This window comes from Antechinus flavipes, chromosome 4 (genome assembly GCF_016432865.1).
Source record: "Antechinus flavipes isolate AdamAnt ecotype Samford, QLD, Australia chromosome 4, AdamAnt_v2, whole genome shotgun sequence".
Classification (NCBI taxonomy): Eukaryota; Metazoa; Chordata; class Mammalia; order Dasyuromorphia; family Dasyuridae; genus Antechinus; species Antechinus flavipes.
Genome location: NC_067401.1, coordinates 348,307,359 through 348,318,561, shown reverse-complemented (window position 1 = coordinate 348,318,561; position 11,203 = coordinate 348,307,359). Strand labels below are relative to the sequence as shown.

Here is an 11,203-nt window from a genome sequence, read left to right as displayed (position 1 = left end):
GCATAAATAATACTCCAAAATAAAACACTTTTATGTTTACACAATTGTTTAACTGGTATAGGAAATACAGGATCCTACTGTACTTATTATTACAGTTTTTTTTTAAAAAATCATTTGATAGGTTAGGGGAAAATTGGTCACGGCTAACCAATGGTTAGTCTGGAAGGATCCCCTTCCAAAAACATGACATTCATATATTTACAAAAATCATACAAGACTCCTTAAATAATGTAAAATAAATTTGTTTTACAACCCTCTATTAGTATCAAGAAAGGAATAAAACAGAGAAACAGATAATCACCAAAGGTTTTGCCAGCACCATAGAGTTCAAGTTGAAGGATTTCCTGTAAATGGAAATATTCTAAGTGACCCTCTGAAGATGAAGTTGTTTTGACTGCATCAAGTCTGGGTACAATGGAGAGCTTCCCAAAATTGACAATCACTTAAGGATATTTGGCATAATTATCCACACAATAAAAAAGTGGATGAAGAATGCTTATTGCCTATGTAAGTATCTGGACAAACAGATTCTATCGCTCAATCTAAATATACATACACATATATATTTATAAATCTTTATATATAGTGTTCTCTCTAAAATGTAACGTTCTCTGTTGAGGTTTTCTTGGGGTCTCTGGAGGGAGCCTTCGTTTCAGTTCAGTAATCACCACACGAATAGCCAGGGGTTAAACTCCAAATCTTTTTTTCAAAGTCCTATCTCCTTCACTTGGGGCTTGACTAGTTTTCTTAAGAGGCCTATCTCTCTCCTTGGTTCAGAGAGCTTGAACTCCTACCTGCCTTCTCTGGCTTCTGGATCTCCCCAAATCCAAAGGTTTATGCTTCAGCTTCCAGCCACCACAACGATGGATGATGGAATGAATCTGTTTCAGCCTCCAAGAGGTTCTGGTGCACTTGTCCTTTCTGGCTCTGAGAGTTTCTAACTTACATGCCCTACACTGAGTATACACCAATCATTATATCACTAGGAAACCATTATTTGTTGTAGGATTAAATCAATGCTAAACTAGATTTAACCATTGTCTCAATTCCACTTAGTGCCTTGTTTCAAGTTCTGGCTCATAACATCTCCTTGTAGGATTAAATCAATAATACTGAACCATGCTAAATTAGATAACTATTGTCTCTATCAATTCCACTGAGTTAGTACCTTGTAAGAATCCTTTGTTTCTTTGAAACAAAGGATTTCGGAGTCCTGGCCCATAACATTTATGTATGTATATATACTCATGATAAACACAGTAAATGGGCAGTGAATTAAGACTAAAATTGAAAAGGAGAGTAGGTTGATTATGTTTGAGAAATAGCATTGTTCTTAAAGACTTATTTTTTAACACCATTATTCTTCTGATAATGCATTACTATAAGTCATAGAATATTTTATTCTAACATATATATATATATATATATATACACATATAAACACATACACATATATGCTCTTTCACCCAACTGATAAGATTGTGATCATAAAACATCAAGTGGTATTTAAGTATTTATAATGGCAAAAATCTTACTTAAATAATATCAAGTTTTCAAAGAGATTAGAAATTTCAATGAAACACTGATCATTCAAGATAAATATTTTAAATTTAGAACTAGAGAGATTAAGTAGTTAAAATTGTCATGTCAATACACAAGTTTATTTGCTGGTATTAAGTCTTAGATCAAGTCTTTTTTCTAAAACCTTAGGAACAACTGCAGTGGGAAACTGGTTTGATTGGTAAGAATTACTAAGAGACTTGAACTGATTTCTGAGGAAGGGGCTTTATTATAGCAAAAGCAGAATGGAATTAGTATCAGGTCACTAGTTGGTCAGAGGAGGTAGTTTTTGATAGGTATCTATAGAGTAAGGCAAGGACTAATGCCTTCAAAGTGGGAGATATTTATTCTAACCATTAGTCAGAACTTGTGAAAACAAAATTTTGGAAACACATAACACAACCCAAGCTTCCTGCATCCTGTTTATCAGGTCTAAGTTCCCTGAACCTGGCTGGGTGGATAATGGCATCTTGTTTACCACAACCAAGCCTCTGCACCTAGTTGGGTGGGCAAAAGCATCGTTTATTTTTCTGCCCAGCTTCAATTAGTTGCCCACACAGGAACTAAGAAAGGCCCAGCTGGGGACTATTCTACAGCCACAGTATTATGATTTTATTGATTACATCTTTAGTTTGTATTTCACTCAAAACTATGTAGATATATTACTATAAAATGTAGCATATGTGAACACAGATTTGGATTAGGTCAAGTACTCAAGAGACCACCGATAGTTTCACCCTTTCATTTTACAACTGAAGGAACTGAGGTATAAAAAGGCTGTGACCTTTCCACATTCATATAAGGCTGTATCAGCTGGAATTTGAACCCGGATTCTGACTATAAATCTATACTTCCCACATCAAGTATCTAGAGTTGAAAAGGTCCTTTAGAAATCATCTAAATCCAATCTTTTCATTTTATAAAGAATGAAACAAAGGCCAAACCCAGGCCCAAAGAGGAGAAATGACTAGCCCAAAGTCAAGTAAAAAAATTTACTCATCTCACAAAATCAACATTTTAATACATTAAACACTGGCATTCGAAATATGACCACTTATCATGCTTATCTTCTTAACATCTTGGCTGCCTTCATCAAGCAATCTAAAGCTGACTTCTCAGAACACATTATTACATCAAATATGATGCATATTCAGGATTCCTAAAATTCTAATACAAAGCTAGTATTCTTTTCCCTCACTGAAACCTGGGTAAGGGCTTGATTTTAGATTATGGCTTCAAATAGAAATCTCATTCCTAAGCCTTTGAAAAGAATTTAATGCAATTTCCTTGGTCCACAGCCACCAATGATTCCCTATTTATTGATACAATTAAAATAAACCACAAATGTATTTTTTGAGAGAAATATACTTCTTGGTGGTATCTGTTTTACCATAAATACCTTGCTTGAAATGTAAATTTTATCTGTTGACAATATGTATTAGAAGATTACATAGTTACCACTCAGGATATTTTCTTATGTACTTTAATTTGAAACTCAAAATTTTAGAAGGTAGTCTACTTTAAAAGCAATCATAGCAGTGTAAGAATTCTTATCTGGGCATGTCAATTTCTACTTAGTTTGGTGATTTATTCCTAGGGAACTTAAGACATTCCTAACTTCATAATTTTTAGGGCTTTTAAAAATAACTGACAATTCAGTTCCATTATGCTGCTGCTTAGGAAAGAGATACTGCACGGAGCTGAGTTTGAAGAATGCAGGTAGTCTCCGACAATCAAAGTCACTCTGCTACATGAACTGATTCTCAATATAGCTAATTTTTACACAAAGCACAGTCTAAATCAAGCATCTGTTTGTGTGATGTTTTTGCTCCTACAGGGAGGTCTCCACTTGTTACTTTTAGTGTTAAAAGTTCTTAAGCTCAGGCAGTTAAAAAAAAATTCTTAAAAAATTTAACTCCCATTAGTATTTTTTCTCTCAATCTGGTTCTACCCTCTATTTAAATTTTTCATAATTTTTTTCATAAGTCACATAAAGATACTGATAAGGCAAGTTTAAAAAACCTATTTACATAAATTCATTTAATTTTAATGGGTTAGACCAACCAAATAGATTGGAGAATGTTGGCTGGTCTCACAACAAAGCAGCATAAATCTGGTTGCCTCTAACTACCATAGGACCTGTTAAACTATAAGGGAGAAGCAAACTTCTATGTGAATTTCCCTTTTCCATGGTAGTCTACTAATCCTTTTCAGTAGAGAGCTCTCATATAGGTAAAAAGAAGATGACATTTCTCTCTACCATAATTAGATAAAATACAATAAATTCCTGAAATGTTTTATAATAAGAGCAGGCAAAACATTTAGGTCAGATAAATAATTCAAAAGCATATTACATTATACTCCCCTCTTTATTTTCAAAATTTTGTAAAAACAGGAATACATTTAAATTTCTGTTGTAATACACAAACAAAATTCAAATCATAGGGAACTCTAGTAGTTTTTATTCATGTTGTCTATGGATTGAACAGAAACCAAACAATTCAGGAACATTTAGTCTAAGAATATGCATGTGCAATAACCATTACATAAATGCCTAATTATCTATGTAATAGTCTCATAAAATGCTAGATAGAAAAATCTTGGGTTTTTTGTTTGTTGTTTACAATTTCAGAATTTCTGAGATAGGTCAAGTCCCATTTTCTAGTCTTTTCATTTCTGTGTAATAGGAAAAGAGTTCTGGTCCATTAACTCTCCCACTCGCTCTTGAAGGAAGTTAACCAGCTCTGCCAGTACGAAGACATGGGTGTCATCTATGTCTTGTATGATGAATTTCTTCCCTAAGGCATTTGACTCATCCAAGTACAGCAGAAACTGCTTCATGGCAGGGTCACTGTGAAAATAAACATATTACCAAAAGAAACCAAGGCAGTTTTATAGAGAATACAAGAATTCTAAAACATCGAAGTTTTAAGACAAGCAATGAATTTATTTTTAGTTTCTTCCAAAAATGTTATTAAATAAGATTCAACTTTGTAACCTTTTACAGGTAAAGATGACAAGTTTTTTTTTAATGCACAGGTTATTAACAAGTAATAGAGATTTGAAGTTATGAAATTACTGGAATCAAAATAATCTTCATTTTTGTTGATAAGATTTAAAAAAAAATTACTAGTCAATAATTTAAGTGGCACATGTTAAAATGGATAAAGAAACAATTAATTCTGAACCCTGAGAGCTTCATAACTTTTAATCTTCATTCATAATCCTTGAAGGAAATCTAGAAACTTGGCATATTATAAGCTACAACCAGCAAAGATAATTTTAAAATTTCCCATTGAAGAAAGTCATAAATGAAATTCTGCCCAAATGATGAAACTAGAGTCTTTCCTTACTGTTGGTTAGAGTTTTTTAAAAAAAATGACAATTTTTTGAGCAGCCCAAATCATGAATTATCAGTAGAATGAGGATAAGTATTAAATAGGCAGGCTTTTTTTTTTTTTTTTTTTTTGCTTTTAAGCCAACCACTAATAAATTTATACTGCTACTCTCAGTTCATTGAGAAATACTGAGATTTATAGAGTATTAAAAGATATATGGATAAAAAAAATGGTGTGTTAGGTCACAAAAAAGAAAATGTACTAAAGTATCATTAATTTGAATAAAATCTAAGAACAATTTAGCCTAAATTAGTGAATCCATTTTACTCATATACTAATTAAGCCACTACTTGTAAGTATATACTGTAATTCAAACTAGGTTAATTAAGATTTTCTCTAGAAAAAGGACTTAAAAAACTTTATTTTTAAAGAGATGATCAGATTCATTAAAATCTCAATTAATATAAACCAGAAGTATATAACCTTTAAGAAAGCTAATTTTCCAAATATCTTCAAACATGTAATGCATTTCCCCTCGATACAATTTTCGCAAAGTCCTCAGGTACTTTAATGCCTAAATACCAGTCATTAAGTTAGAAGTTGAGGATATAAAGCAAAAAAAAAAAAAAAAGCTCACATTCTTCTTGTACTATATGACTTTGATGATCTACTTGGAAACACACATTCTCAAAAAATACATTTGGAATTAGAGATTTTTAGCTCAAATGGAACTTTGAGATTATTGAATCTCTGTATTTTACTAAAGAGACAAGACCCAAAGAGGTCAAGTGATTGATCCAAGATCACACAGGTTAAGAATACTAAAGTGGCAAAGTGGTAAACCTGAATTCTCATTTTCTTTATTCCTGCATTGCTAGGGCTAACATGTTTAAGTGCAGCTTTTAATTTTATTTGGAAAACACACAGAAATCAAGCATTGTGTATTCTTTAACATCTTTCAGTACAGGGGAAGCTCACTATATTTGCTAAACATTTCATTTAAAGCAAATGATTTTTTAATTGTATTAATTCCTACCTGTCAAGACTACATATCGTGGAAACTATAAATGTATAACCACCTGTAGTTTTTATTTGAAAAATTATGCTGCTTAGAAAATTTTCATGTTTCATAGTTATAGAAATTGCTTGATTTTGGCAAGAGGACTCTAGAATGAAAATTCTTTGCTAAAAATAAGTAAATCTGACCAAAAGGTACTGAGCACAAAATACAATTCATAAAAAAACAAAACTAAGTGAGTTCAACTATATCGTTTTCAAAGTATAATCAGTAGAATGGGATTTGAATATTGGTCGAAATTTATTTTTCTAACAAGTTTAATAAGATAGTTGATTAATTTTCTAGGGAGGAAAATGAGTAGTGAGGATGTTTCAACTTTATCTAATTCCCATTTATTTACCCTGACTCAATCAGAGAAAAGTGAGTCAAAAACTCTTCCTGCCTTTATCTTTATAGAAGGGATAAAATTGCAAGATAATAAGAAAAAAGAATCCAAATGAGATTCTCAAGTAGGGAAACGAAAACTTGAAAATAAGAAAAGTCTATGCTTGGGGCCTTGGAACTTAATTGTTGCTCTATTTGCTGTTATCCTTAAAGGAAGTTGAAGAACTGAGCTTTATTCTTTGGGAATTTTTAATATTGATGCACACTCTTGCACTCCTGTATTTTGTTTTCTTGGTTCTCAAAATGTTTTTTGAAAAAAATTTTTTAAAGGCACTAAGAATTTACAAAGCTTCATGTAAATTTTGTAGCACAGTATAAAGTACTGTTTCTCAATATCCTAAGGGATTGGTAAACTGTAGTTTTAAATATGATTTAAAAATTGCATAGGGTTAAGGACAAAATGCAAAAACAAAAAAAGCAAATTAGTATTAACATGTTGGTAACTCCAGTAACATTACACATACACTATATTATTTTTATTTCATATTATTTCACTTTAGCATCAATAATAACAATCATCAAAAACACCGTCAGTGTGGGCAGCTAGGTGGTGTAGTGGATAGAGCATCAGCCCTGAAATTAGGAGGACCTGAGTTCAAATTTGGGCTCAAACACTTAATGCTTCCTAGGTGTGTGACCCTGGGCAAATCACTTAACCCCAATTGCCTTAGGGGAAAAAACAACAACAACCAAAAAAAAAAAAAAAAAAAAAAAGAAAGAAAGAAAAAGAAAAACCACTGTTAGTGCTTGGAATTAATTGGACATAGGGGCTTTTATTTATAAATTTTCTCATCTGAATAATATCAACTCAACAAACATTTAATATGTGCCTAGTATGGTACTGCAATAATACTAGGGGATACATAGATGAGAAAAAAATATAACGTTTGCATGGAGAAGAGATACACAAAGCCACAATGTAAGAAATATTTAGAAGTATATATAAGAGATGAAAAGACTATGGAGAAATCTGTTATAGGAATCATCTAGCTTTAGGGGAGAAGAAATGGAGGAATGCAGCCTGATCATTGCTTTGAAAAGAAGGATTTTAATCTGTGGAGCTAAAACTAAAGTTTTAGTTAAAGTTTTCTATGTTACAGAAGTGAGTATTCAACAGAAATTGGAAAGAGCAAGCAAAGTTGAAGAAATAAAGACTGATATGATCAGAATATAAAATTTGTACAGGGAAAAAGACTAGAAAGCTAGCTTAAAATCTAGTTATAGAGTGCCTGGAATATCTGATAAAGATAGCTGTATTTTATTCCATAGGTAATATGTAACCAATGAAGATTTTTTGAACAGGAGTGCCAAGAACTGATCTATGCATTAGGAATATCACTTTTTCCCTAATATGAAAGATGGATTGGAGGGGGAGGAACTGGAGCGGGGAGACCAATTAAGAAGAACTACACTATTCCAGGTGAGAAGCCACAGATGGCTGAACTAGCACAGTAGAAGAGAAAAGGGGATGGATGTGAGATGTTTGTACAAACAGAATTAATAGAACTTGGCAACTGACTAGATATTGGGGGATGAAAAAATGGAAACAAAGGTTATTGAGAAGTTGAAGGTTTAAATGACTGATACAGGGATTGACAAAAATAGGGAATTTAGGAAAGAGAGGTAAGTAATAGGGGATAAAAATGAGTTCAGTTTGGGATGCTATGGAGTTGAACACATGCAGGGCTGGAAACAACTTAAAGTCATCTGAGATACTAACAAAAGTGACAGAAATAAATACCAATAGTGATAGAAAACATGATTAGACAAAAAGAAATAACATATTGGGGGAAATTCACACTTGCCAAATGGGAAGAATATTCAGGGAAAGAGACAAAAAGAAAAGCCAAAAAGTTAGGAAAAAACTAGGACAAAATAGGATCACAGGAGTTAAAAGGGATATCAAAGAAGGATAGAGTAAAAAACAGTGTAATAGACAGTAGAAAAGTCAAAGATAAGGATTAAAAAAAAAAAAAACTATTGGAATAATCAACCAGGATGACTTTCTAGAAAATGGTTTCAGTAAGTAGTGGGGATTAAAGAGTTTGTTGAATGATGGAAAACAGATTGTAATGGATGTTGGTGAGGATGTGTATGCAGGAAGCACAGGCCCCTTTTCCTAGATTTTCATATAGTCCAGATATACCCAAGAAGGAAAAACTAGAAAAGCACATAGAAGATCCTTCAATAATTTTTCCAATATATTGCAAATCTCTTAACCTTTAAGAAAGTAATGAGATCTTTTAAACATGAAGTATTTTCAACTTTTCACTTCAAAAAATTGCTTGAATACTTTGAATTGAATAGTGTTCTTTGCTTCTGGAAAATTAGTTGAATAAAGGTTTTCTATTTATTTATTTGCATAATCAAGATATCTGTATCAATATGGTAAAATTGAATTTAAGAGTATGATGTTTTTCTTTAAAACTTTTATTGTGTTTCTGTAGGCAAGCTTAGAATGTTTATTAGCCTTTAAAACATCTATTTCCATTTATGGGTAGTTAGGTGGCACACTGGATAGAGTAGTAGGCCTGTCAAAGACTACATGAGTTCAAGTTCTGGCTCAGACACTAGCTGTGTAACCTTGAGCAAGTCATTCAACCCAGTTTCCTCATCTGTAAAATGAGCTGGAGAAGAAAATGGCAAACTAATCCAGTATCTTTGCCACAAAAACCCTAAATAGGGTCCCCTAAAGAGATAATGAAATAATTACTACCATTTATAGAGAAAAAACTGAATAGCTGTAGTGGTGGTGTTCTAGGGTGGTAACACCACCAAAACAATCCAGGGCAAACAATTATCCCAGTGCTATTTTATCATCCTCAACCCATGAAATAATCATTAGCCTTTAAAAAGAGACTTAAAATATATACAGGGTGGTGTTGGTGCTTTTCAGAGGATACAATCTAAATCTAAGGCTTTCATCATCCTGTAAATACATCATTTGATAATAGAACTCCTTTGATTCAATAGTCCTACATTTAATGAGAACTATGACTTACAGAGTATACAATCAAATCAATTACTCAAGTATCAATATAAGTTAAAAAAAAAAAAAAAAACCAGCCATAAGGTTGTTCTTTAAAAGAGCTTTCATTCCTCTATATGAACTAGCATTAGTAAATCATGACACTACTCTTTCCATTTTGTTTTGATCCAAAATGGGAAAAGGGCAGAGATTAATTGCACATCAATGTTGTTCTCATGGTGTATTACACTTGGTTTTGGAGAGAGAGAACTATACAGCTATATAATTATATAAAACTATAAAGTAGTCAACAGTTTAGCTGGAAATAAGGAACAACTGGTAGTTTTACTTCTAAAAATGTATGAGTTTTGTATCTAATTTATACTTTAACATATTTAACATGTATTGGCCAACCTGCCATCTAACGGAGAGGGTGGGGGGAAGGAGGGGAAAAATCGGAACAAAAGGTTTGGCAATTGTCAGTGCTATAAAATTACCCATGCATATAACTTGTAAATAAAAAACTATTAAAAATAAAAATAAAATGTATGATTTTAAATACCAAATCTCAGGACAGATCAGGACAGAAAATCTAAGTTCAATGATTGTTCAGAGGAAATGGAAGACCAAAAAGAGTTGGAGTGGTCAGGGAGAACTTCATTGAAGAAGTGGGACTGAGAATCATAAAATCTCAAAGAACAGGCTTTTGTTCACTGATATCAGTGAACATTATCAGACAGTGTAATTTTATAAATGAATAAACTGATCTACTGGGCTCGATAGGAATACAACTAAACAAAGAGAGAAAATTAACACTCAGAAGTGAAAAGTACCCAAACTACTAACCATTCTATAAGCACGCCTTTCAAGACATTCACCATTTTCTCCAAGTTAGAAGGGTCAAATGCTGTCAATGATGGCAACAAAAGGGATGAAGTGAACTAAAATTAAAAAAAAAAAAAAAATAATCAATTTTAATAGTTCACCAAAAAAAGTGATATTAGAGAACACACAACATAAGGATAATGAAAGTGATGGTACTAATGCTTAAAACCCACAGTCATTTTCAATCCTCTTATTTAAAAATGATAAATCACACTTACAAAGAAAATATAGTTGTCATTAACTTTCCTTTAAAATTTAACTTAACATCAAGAATAACTTTCTTCACTAAATTGCACACACTAAATATCTGAAATACAAAATCTAAATACTACATTTCTAGTAAAGGCTGGGACATTTTACATTTTAAAAAACAACTTTTAGGGATACTCAGATATTATTATTATTTACTTTTTTTGTTTTCTTTTTACACAATTTAGGGCTGCATCTGCTTGAGACCCGCAATGGATAACCCAGGGCGCGAAGCAATCTATCACTTATGAATCTACACGTGGGTAGAGGGTAAAGTAAGTCATGATAAAAAGGGGGTGAGAGGAGGGTTCATCACAGCACGAGGAAGCAAGACGTAAAGCGCTGAGCAAACTCTAAAGCCCAATATAAAAATCAGCTATTATTACACACCTAGACTCTACTCCGGACACTCGCAGAAAACCCAAGATCCTATGGGGGGAGCCAGGCCATCCCTTGGCTCTGCCGCTCCTGAGGAAGGAAGCACGGCAAGAAGAGAGACAGTTCCTCCTCAGCCTAGCTATCCCTTGACCCTTTTAGGGCCTGCTCCTTTCACCTTCGGGTGCGCAGCTGCACCGCCCACCAACTACCCCGTCACCCCTAACCCTAGGGACGTACCTCCGACCAGACAGGTTCCAGCTACAGCTCTTCCGAACTATCAGCGGACTGCGCCTGCGCCGCAGGCCCCTGCGTCGGGTCGCGGAGGTTACTCAGAAGGGGCGGAGCCATGCCCGTGGGAGGAGT

General features: G+C 33.3%; 2 protein-coding genes across 3 annotated transcripts in view; one reads left to right on the top strand and one right to left on the bottom strand.

Annotated features, from left to right (window-relative positions):
• Positions 1 to 3,910: 3,910 nt before the first annotated feature.
• On the bottom strand, positions 3,911 to 11,166 carry GTF2H5 (general transcription factor IIH subunit 5). Of its 2 annotated transcripts, none has more exons than XM_051998024.1 (3): positions 11,078 to 11,166; positions 10,175 to 10,269; positions 3,911 to 4,411 (listed from the first exon to the last, which is right to left on the bottom strand). In XM_051998024.1, exons 2-3 carry the CDS (start codon positions 10,207 to 10,209, stop codon positions 4,231 to 4,233), a joined length of 216 nt encoding a protein of 71 aa, XP_051853984.1. In that variant the 5' UTR covers positions 10,210 to 10,269; positions 11,078 to 11,166; the 3' UTR covers positions 3,911 to 4,230. The 2 variants fall into 2 exon arrangements, with proteins under 2 accessions (XP_051853984.1, XP_051853985.1); XM_051998025.1 differs by lacking the exon at positions 11,078 to 11,166 and adding an exon at positions 10,853 to 11,028.
• SERAC1 (serine active site containing 1) overlaps positions 10,566 to 11,203 on the top strand; it is a 91,898-nt gene continuing 91,260 nt past the window's right edge. The window contains exon 1 of the mRNA XM_051998010.1: positions 10,566 to 10,737. The gene's annotated coding sequence lies outside the window, so the exon portion shown is untranslated. The remainder of the gene's footprint in view (positions 10,738 to 11,203) is intronic.

Excerpts from the sequence above, each read along its gene's own strand:
- GTF2H5 (XM_051998024.1), bottom strand. The coding sequence starts at position 10,209 with ATGGTGAATGTCTTGAAAGGCGTGCTTATAGAATG. Across the intron at positions 4,412-10,174 it reads AAAGGCGTGCTTATAGAATG|TGACCCTGCCATGAAGCAGT; the intron begins GTTAGTAGTTTG and ends TTATTTTCACAG.